Source organism: Eucyclogobius newberryi, unplaced genomic scaffold, assembly GCF_026437365.1.
Source record: "Eucyclogobius newberryi isolate DKJ021-1_F unplaced genomic scaffold, fEucNew1.0.hap1 SCAF_20, whole genome shotgun sequence".
NCBI lineage: Eukaryota > Metazoa > Chordata > Actinopteri > Gobiiformes > Gobiidae > Eucyclogobius > Eucyclogobius newberryi.
Genome location: NW_027315835.1, coordinates 17,878,208 through 17,888,758, shown reverse-complemented (window position 1 = coordinate 17,888,758; position 10,551 = coordinate 17,878,208). Strand labels below are relative to the sequence as shown.

At 41.4% G+C, this 10,551-nt stretch overlaps 1 protein-coding gene across 1 annotated transcript; it reads left to right on the top strand.

The window, feature by feature from the left end:
• The first annotated feature begins 446 nt into the window (after nt 1–446).
• Nucleotides 447–7,718, top strand: lrrc4bb (leucine rich repeat containing 4Bb). The gene is made up of 3 exons (XM_072455634.1): nt 447–823; nt 3,675–4,262; nt 4,348–7,718. Exons 2-3 carry the CDS (start codon nt 4,020–4,022, stop codon nt 6,322–6,324), a joined length of 2,220 nt encoding a protein of 739 aa, XP_072311735.1. The 5' UTR covers nt 447–823; nt 3,675–4,019; the 3' UTR covers nt 6,325–7,718.
• Nucleotides 7,719–10,551: the final 2,833 nt, after the last annotated feature.

Here is a 10,551-nt window from a genome sequence, read left to right as displayed (position 1 = left end):
TATATTATTATTTATTTATTTATTATTATTATTATTATAACCTATACACACACACACACACACACACAATTATTATCTATTTTGGTGTTGTAGGATGTGTTAAAGATTAAAGTTGTCATTATTTATGCAGTTCAAATACAAACCAAACGTTAGGCCTATGCTTATTATAGAGCCTAAAAATAGAGTGCAATGTATAATCCCAATTTATGATCACAAATAGAGTGAAACCCAAAAGTCAGAAAGTTAATCCTGAAATATTCCACAATGAAGTCAAATGTGCTGTGCTGAGTCACAAAGATGCACAGAAATGTCGGGCACTCCACCCCAAGGGCCGATAGCATCTTGCTGTATTTGGCGTTTGTAATCGCTTTAATCATCCGCAGGTACATCACACTGCCTCATGTATCCCTCTCCTCCTCTAGTGCCATTCACGGAGGAACATACGTAAAGTACGTAACGCGCCGCTTCTGCTGTACGCACAGTGCTCTGCTCAGCGGGCGCCGTCGCGTTCGCTGCCTCTTCTCCAAAAGGAATGATAAGACGCATGAATGCACTCAACCCGGACAGACCTCGTCGTTAATTGACACTTTACTGCTTTCCCACTATTTCCCCCCCATGTTCTCTGTGTCTGGATGGATTGCGTTTGGTGAAGCAGCTGTCTGTGTAGCCGCGGAGCCCCCCGCGTTGCGTTGGCGCTGCGGAGAACAAGAGGCAGTTCACAGAGCCGTGGAGACGAGCGGAGCGATTTGAGGGGTAAAACGACTGAAAGGAGACACACGGAGAGGTCGAAGGATACAGATACACAGCATCCTCACTCCGCAAGGTAAGGTTTGATGGAGCGGACTGACCGGGGCAATTATTGCATCTGTTACCAAATCTGCATCGGGGACGGCACAGATTGAATATGTAAGGATACAGGGGTCCGCGTGAGGTGAGAAATACGTGTTGTCATGCGTTGTCCGTGTGGGTGCAGTCGTGGTGGAGACGCAAAGACGGGACACGGAGAATGGATGCAAGCCATTTTGTGATGCAGCATGTGCAGAATTAGGCCTATTCAGAATTTCAATTGAGAAGGTGCGCCGTAGTGAGCGCAGCTGCAAAGATGAATAAGGCCATTCTGTTGAATTAGGAGATATGAGGCTGGGGGCGATGCACGGGCACGTTAAAAGGGTCTGCACGGGACGGACGCGCTCGGCTTTGACTTGTGGAGCAAATGTCATGCGTTTTTCCAAATTGTTGTGTGTGTGTGTGCCGTGATGGCGATGAGGCTTGATTCCCACGTCCTGCATCAATCTGCCGTTGTCATAGTTACAGTGTGATGTGGGGCCCTGCAGCTGCACCTGTGTGGCTCTGTACTCAAGCCTAATGCACTGCTCTAATGGGGCCGTTATATCGAGTATATGGCACAGACGCACGCAATCCCCACGTGTGTGCGACTTTAAAACGTGACATTTCGGCCTCATCATAAACATTAATGGCCGTGTCGTTGATACAGTCAGGCGATGATGTGCTCAGTTTGTTGCAATCGGTCAGCAGCTTGCAGTTAATTTGTCTTTTCACGACTGAGCGCTTTCCCGAGCCTGATCAAATAATCGATGCCTACATGGCTGCAATCTGCGTCTTAACATTGGAGAAAAAAGTAGATGAAAAACCGAAATACCTTTGAGTCAAATAAAAAGGGGGCCACACGACTGAGACTTCATAATCCGACATATTGTTATACACTGTGAGTAGAATTTATTGAGGCTGTGAGGAATCTAATACGTATTTTTCGTTAGTTGATGGTTGGTCTGGTGGTCAAGGCAACAGGCCCTACATCCATGTAAAGTCTAAAAGCTTTCTCCTCCAACTGTTACTATAGTTACCCAAGGCAGGCCCGTGTGAAATCAGCTTCTCCTGTAATGCAATCATAAGCAACAGACATAAACAGCATGTATTTGTCGTTTACATAAACAATAAGGCACATTTCGACCCCTGGGTGGTTTCAAAATGGTGGAGGCGTCAATCAGGGTTATATGATTCATATTGGCTGCTTTTACTATGAGCAGTCCAATCTGGTTAGTAATGATGTTTTGTTACATTTCGTCATGATTCATAACCAGCTCGTGGCGATAAACACTGTGACATTGTGGACTCAAATCAAGTTCAGTTGTTTCTACATATCTACTGGACCATGATTCAAGATGGATGTTGCATTGTTACTTTTGGCAGTTGGGATCAGGCCTTGTATGTTTGTGTGTGAGGTTGTGAGAGAAAAAGCCTGTGGGACGTGCAGAGTGTCTGAAAAAGTCTATTTTTAGCCAACATTCCCGCATGAGCGTTCTTAATTGGTCCTTAGAAAAGTTATCTATTCTATGTTTTTAATAAAAACCTAATCCTCAGAACCTTGTAGACATTAAGATTGTGCAATATCTGTTGTCTTCTCATTTAAACAATTGTATGCTTGGGTAGATAAATGCATCTGCCCAGTTGAATAAAGAGGGTATTATATCTGCATTGCCCGAGTTGAGAAAAACAAAATCATAAATTAATTTACATCGACTTGAGCTCTGAATGTGAGGATATATTTAATAGCAAGTGCTTGGCTAAACACAGTGACGTGGACTAGGGCACTGGACAGTAAAAACACAAGATGGTGAGTGAGCAGGTTACCACAGCAACCGTGTTTCTAGGAGCGCATGCATCGGCGCTGCATAGGAGAGATGTTAAGAACTGGCATGAAACCTTTAAAAAAAAAACCTCTCCTCACCTCATCATAAACATATGAATATGAAGGACGTGCTATCAACACGGTTCTCCAATGTGACAAGCAACAAAGATGCTCGTATTTTCATGTCAACAGACAATGCAGCTTTGACTGCTCGCGTCACAGCCTTGTGCACAAATAAAAACACTTCTCTTTCATCTTATCACAATAGGACAAACAGGATTTCTAAACTTAGTGAATCTCATGACGTTTGCAACTATTTCTGCATCAAGATGTGTCCCCTCAACCAAACTGCAGCACTATATTGTTCGTCAATAATATGCATTTAATGACTGTATAAATCATGCAAGCAGTTTTTGTTCTTGCTCAAAAGTCTGTGTCATTTTCATGTTTGGTTCATCAAATTAAATGAGGGGGGGTAGTGTCTGTTACACATTGATTGCACACATTTGAATCACAGTAAATATTTGGCAGTCAATAATCATTATTTCAAATCTTAATAGCTAAATTCCTGCATGTGTGCCTCATTTGTTATCTCATTTGTAATGCTGCGCTGCTGTCATATGATGGATTGGATGAATCTGCATTAAACTCCAAATCCCACAGAGAGTTGCATTGACATTGCAGCTAAAAGCAATAGAGACATACTATAACTAGGTTTATGATAATAAATTATATCCCACGACTGCATTCATATTCTGAAACTTCCAAGTTCTGAAGCCATTTCAGCCCGTGACCCACATGTTGAACACAGAGATAGGTCATGAGACTATCCTCTTTTTAGTTCTCTTATAATACCGATAAAGTTATCTTGCCATCTTCTTTGGTTCTGAGACACTTGGGTATTCTGAAATGTAAATGTTGTCTTGGGAATACTTTCAAGTGTGTTTAAGGCCAACATCTTAAAGATACGACACTGTGCACTTGTTTGACCTCCTTTCTTTTTCTCTCTTTTCTCTTCCAACAGTGATCTGCAACAGACTCTTCAAAGGCAGCGCTGCAAACACAGGACAACCTCTCCACACTTTCATTTCCATACCAGGAGTTGTTATGAGATAAGAAAAAACAGCTTTTTAAAAATGGCATTTTGAAAGGAACAAGCCCTTTTAAAGTCTAAGAAGCATGAGCCAACTAAAATAAATATTTTGTATTGCCACGCTGCACCCCCTTACTCTTAATATTTAAAGCAGTGCTTCAAGGCATAAACAGAACTTGAGAAGGAAATATGAACGTCAAGACGAGCGCTTAATCTCCCTTTTTGGAGGTGACTTATCAAAATCACAGCTAAGGGGCGGGTCATGACTCAGTTGCCATGCGTGTTGTCATGGTGACCAGCCCCTGTGCCCCTTCCCCCCTCCTTTGGTTGGTCCAGCTTCTGTTGTGGTTTCACAACCATGGACCTCAGCTGACAGAGGCAGCTCCAGCCTGTCCAAGCTTATGTACCTGCTCCAATCAGGCGAGCCGTGTCATCTGCACCAGGAAGGGTTTAGACCAAGTCCCAGAGAGTATTTCTGACAAAACAAGATACCTCAATCTACAGGAAAACACAATCCAGGTAAGAAAATACACATTTGCATGTGTATTACTGCACTTACAATACAATACTACATAAGTCTTCTCTGTTCTTGTTTCCCTACTAGGTGATCAAATCAGACACATTTAAGCATCTGAGGCATTTGGAAATTCTACAACTCTCGAAGAACCACATTCGAGAAATTGAGGTGGGAGCTTTCAATGGCCTTCCCAACCTCAACACACTTGAGCTTTTTGACAACCGCCTCACCGTGGTACCATCATTAGCCTTTGAGTACCTTAGCAAGCTACGAGAACTATGGCTCCGGAACAACCCTATCGAGACACTGCCGGCATTTGCCTTTCACCGCGTCCCCTCATTACGGCGCCTCGACCTGGGAGAATTGCGGAAGCTGGGTTTTATTTCGGAGGCAGCATTTGAGGGCCTGGTCAACTTACGGTTTTTGAACCTGGGAATGTGTGGCTTAAAGGATATCCCAAATCTCACCCCACTAGTAAAGCTAGAGGAGCTAGAGCTATCCGGAAACCAACTAGGAATTGTCCGACCCGGATCCTTTCAGGGCTTGGTGTCACTTCGCAAGCTGTGGTTAATGCACTCCAGAGTGTCAGTAATTGAACGCAATGCTTTTGATGACCTCAAAAACTTGGAAGAGCTCAATCTGTCCCATAATTCTCTACATTCTCTCCCCCATGATCTCTTCACTCCTTTGCACCAGCTGGAAAGAGTCCATCTAAACCACAACCCCTGGGTGTGCAATTGTGATGTTCTGTGGCTCAGTTGGTGGCTCAAGGAGACAGTTCCCAGTAACACCACATGCTGTGCACGCTGCCATGCTCCTCCAGGTCTCAAAGGCAAGTACATTGGGGAACTTGACCAGAGCCACTTCACCTGCTATGCCCCAGTGATTGTCGAGCCACCCACTGACCTTAATGTCACCGAGGGTATGGCTGCGGAGCTGAAATGTCGCACTGGAACCTCCATGACTTCTGTGAATTGGTTCACTCCAAATGGAACCCTGATGACACATGGGTCGTATAGAGTAAGGATTTCTGTTCTACATGACGGTACTCTCAATTTCACGAATGTGACTGTGCAGGACACTGGACAGTACACGTGCATGGTGACCAACTCTGCCGGAAACACCACCGCAAGTGCAGTTCTCAACGTTACCGCCACAGACCCCAATAACAGCTACAGTTATTTCACCACGGTCACTGTAGAGACTCTAGACTCACATCAAGGAGAGAAGGAAGCCAGACAGGAAATTAACGAGACTATCATTGAATTCCCAGGTCCAACTGTTATTGGTGGGGTATTAGATGGTCGTCCTGGCATCACAATATCCCCCTCTCTTTCTTCTCTGTCCTCCCTGGCTCCTGGAGCCAGCCGAGACATTAATGATGCTGTTACCGTGTCTATTATCGATGTGACAAATATCCCTGGTCTGGATGATGTCATGAAAACTACCAAGATCATCATTGGCTGTTTTGTGGCTATTACCTTTATGGCGGCTGTAATGTTGGTGGTTTTCTATAAACTCAGAAAGCAACACCAGTTACATAAGCATCATGGCCCTGCCAGAGCAATTGAGATTGTAAATGTGGAGGACGAGCTCGGAGCAGGAGCAGGGAGTGGGATCTCTGGTGGATCTACCATGAATTCTGGCACCGGCGGAGAAGGAACCCTAAGGATACACCATCATCCTGAAATTGTTAACATTCCCAGTATTGGACGAACGGATACCCTCAACCATTATTACAAGACCCATCATTTTAACAACAACGTGATGGGTCTCAGTATTGGTGAAGGAATGGGAGGTACGCTCAGTAGCAAGAACCCTCCATGTCTGGACATGCCAATCTCCTGTACTTCCGTCCCCATCTCCTCTAATCTCCTCACGACATCAGGAAATGGCACCAATTCCAGTTCTATGTCGCCGCCTCTGCCCATGTCTCTCCAAATGCCCACAATGGGCCTTCACGGATCAATCAAAGGTTTTATGGGCCAAACCCAAAATCCTCAAATGGAACCTCTTCTATTTAAAGGAAACTCGAAGGAGAATGTCCAAGAGACCCAGATTTAAAAACAGATGACGGGGAAGGGGGAGGAAAGAGTCACAGACAGAGACGGGATTGATAGGATTTATGCGCTAAACGATAAGACACTAGTGCATTGACATTAACCTGGAAGGAGGAAAGACTGGAGCGGCAATACAAACTCATAGACTATCTATGACGGCGTACTGAGCCAAGGATTGGACCACAATTGGCCTCTTGTGTTGGAAGTAACGATCATGGCCATAGAAAGAAATTCTACTATGTAAATCTGTGCCAAAGCAAATGTTTTTTGCAATTTCTAAAAGCTCATAGAAAAAAAACTAGCCTTTTAGAGGAATCAGTCTCAACATTGTGGTTGGCCAACAGAGATGAAAGACATGCACAGCACTTACCACTCTGACGGAGACAGTATAATAAAACAAAATTTAAGTGACGTTTTTCTTCACAAAACTCAAGCCACACTCAAGTGACTCAAAAGACTCCTTCAAGGTGAAAATTATGTAGGCATATACAGAAGGACAAAAAGGTACAGTGCAGTACAAACTACTGTGAAAAATTCACAAATTATATAAATATATTTTCATTTAAATATGTATCATTGCAGACTCCAATGCAGAGATATTTTGGGGTGGATGTATGAGCTGGTCGACTTTGTTTCTTTGTTAATAATCAGGGTGGCAATGGAGGAAGTTGGTTATGATATGTGTTTTCAGTTTGGCTACTACTCAGAAACATAAGGGCTCAATTGCAACACTCATTGTGAATCTTGAATTGGCTTTGTGACATGAAGTCCATTTAGGTTGTAGAACAGTAATTGCAGATCTCTGTTTGACAAACTTTCGTCTGTTGCTTCAGTAATAATCATTACAACTTTTGTGTTCTGAAAGTGTTATGTATTTTGTAAAAGCCAGCTATTTGGTATTGAACTGAAAATTCTGATACTGATGCCAGCATCAAAACATGGTAAAACAGTGTTTGACAAACATGGAGATGTGCTCTGATGCACCGACCTGTCTGGGTCAAATAAAGTGTTGACAGTGTGTTATTTGAATTAGCGCAGTAGCCAGATAATTGCTTTTAGAGAGGAATTTGATACAACCTCCTTGCTCATGGTTACCATAAACATGCCATATCATGCTGTCGTAAGGATGACTAGACACCTATCTGCAGCAGCATTCAAGAAGGGATTAAACCTCATCTGGATGATTGAACAGAAATGTACAGTATATTAATAATAATAATATCTGGTTGTATGACAATTGTAAGATCCACATTTTTACAGTGTAACTTTCATATGTTAAATGCCATTTAAGCTTCTTGCGTTTCGACTATGTACTACTTTATTTTTGTTAGTTTGATATAATGTGTACAGTTGTCTAGCCATGTATCATTACGTGTGAAATAAATCAATCATATATTGGGTTGTGGCGGTTCAATCATGGCAACCACACACAATGTGAGTAACATTTGTAAAGAGCGAGACATTATGCAGCCTTTGGTATTTGAATATATGGTTTGTGGTTGGGCTTTGCAGCCATTAGTCATTGTGCTAATGATAAATGCCATCTGCTCAACAGGTCCAGACATTTTAGTCATTTGCCTTTTAAAAAAAAAACACTGACGCTGTATGACTTGTGTGGCCAAATCAGTATTTTGTGGAGGAGCTGAGAAGCATTTGGCCACATTCCTACATTAGCTTCTTGTGTAGTGTTAAGTTACAATTTTAGCCTTATTTATCACAAACAGACAGAAGGCTAATGTTTGTTGCAATTGAGCAGAAGCTGGACACCAGTCATTTTAGTATACTGTAATTGTACTTTAAGGTAGTATTATCAGTGAGGTCACGCTGAGGATGGGTTTTGCTGTGTTTCTCCACTGGATCTTGGACTTGTGATTCTACAGTACCTTAAATGAAGAAAACACCTCAAGGAACAGTAATGACGATCATAGCACAAGAGACAGAGCTAAGCAGATTGCTCCGATGCAGAGGCTTATGAAAGAAGAAATCCGATACTAAATCCACAACCCAATTTCATCTGTTAACCTGTTTTCAGTTTGTTACCGGCCTTTTTCCCCATTCCCGCTCCTTTTTTAAACTCCAAAAACATGGCAGACATATTTGGTGTGCAGGGTTCAACGGTAGCCCCACTGAGACACAAAATGCATATAAATGAATGCTAATGACACAACATATGGCTGTCCCCTTGATGATCTACATTCGGTGCTTCGTTGTCGGATTTCAAAGAGCATACAAGATACTGTCCCTCCTCGTGTGCTGTGTGAATGTGCACTACTTCTGCATATTAGCCGTAGACTCGTACCTGTGTAGTCAACGTAAATGACAAAAATGTTCCTTTCAAGCCTCAGAAAGGTGTCATCATTACTCACATGGGAGGTTGCAAATGTACGGTACAAGAAAAAGCCATGTTCACCGTAGCTAACTTGTTGAATAGATAGCATACATTAGCAGTCATTCAAATGTACCGGTACTTTTACACAAACTGGGGTGAAAAGTAAGGCTGCTGTAGGACTGAGCTAACGTTTAAATAACATGATGCGTTTTACATGGTCTTTTAAAGGTTTACACTTCCGTTCGGCAAGCAAATTGAATATCTTGATATGGACAGCGTGTTAAAACTATAATGAGAATGAAAAAAAAGTCATTTGTTTTTGTATGTCATTTTCAAATTGGTTGTAGTACTTGGATATGTGATCTCATCCATTTGTCATTTTTCATTAAATTTTGTTTTTTCCCGCCTGTTTATTCTAGATGCAAATGTTTGGGAAAGGTATGTTTCTGGTTCAAACAGCTTTATGCAGTAGGTTTTTGGCTCTTGTAAAGTGTGTTTTGATAAAATAACAAAGCATTATGAGAAAACGTTTCATGCCAGATCCGTTATGTACACAAACTTGATTAACAAAATGTACTATTTCAGAAATAAATGTCTCATCTGAATATGAAGCTGCAACGTTCCTAAAAAATCCTGACAGTACAGACAGTACATTTACTTTTTGTATTTTATTATGCTGAATAGTTTGAAGTCTTCGTCCAGCAGAAACTCTGTGTGTGTTCAGTTCCCATTTTATAACACACGTCATTGAAACAATGGAAAATCTAACTTGTTATTTTTGTTATGCTTAAACGTATGCAGTGCAAATGTACATTTACACAGTCTTTTTTTATGCTTATCCGTATGCAGTGCAAATGTACATTTATTTACACAGTAAGTTGTCTGTTGTGCATTGACTTGCAGTGTGAACAAACTCTTTCGCTGAAGTGACTAATGCATAATGAGAACAAACTCATGTTTGATTGGCTCATAAAACGAAACAAAACTAAACCAGCCTTCAACGCAATATGCAACTCTACTCACCATAAAGCACTGAATGTTACAATGTCATGGCAGCAAGACAATAAACGATATGAATGTAATTATGAAGGGCAACTGAGAAATGCAATGAAATTAACTGAACTAATCCACATAATATCACGACTGTAATCATTCATTCATGACATACATTTGAAACAGGGTCGACACATTGGATGAATGGGATGAAGTCATCAAAATTGGTACTGCAACTGAAATTAATATTAAATATTGGTAAATGTTACTGCAACATGTTCCTATAACTCTAACATGTTCTCTAACAGCATACATGTTGTCCATTTTTTAAGAAAGATCACAGTTTAGTAGTGTTGTTTTTATATGCTTTAAATAAATGCAATTCTAAATGTTTATGAGTTTTAAAACACCACAATTTAAACAGAAAACACCACTTTAAACAAGAATATCTGCATTGTTTTGAATTCTAGAGTGACGATGTGTATATGCTTGACAGCCGATTTTATTTTTACTACATTTATTTTATATTTAGGCCTTGTTAGTGGCCTCTTGAGATCTCAGCCCCATGAGACATTTTGTTTTTACTCCAGAGCTTAAAACTATAGTAAACAGCATCAACCCTAAATTCAGCTTGAGGTTATAATCTCCAGCTCGATTATAAATATCTCAAAAGTGTTTAAGCAGCTAGTTTTAACAGTACACAAAACATATGCTGAAAGCGTCAAGTAGCTTTGTGATTTTTTTTTTGTCCATTCTGCTGCATTCGTCTAAATTTGGGTGCAAAATCACTTAGTGCAGCGGGGGGGCGAGGGAAAAGTGCGAAAAGCGTGTGAATGCGGCAGAAAACGAAAAACATTAACATGCGCCGTGGAGATGAAAGCGGAAAATGCTAATACTTTTGGGCGACTG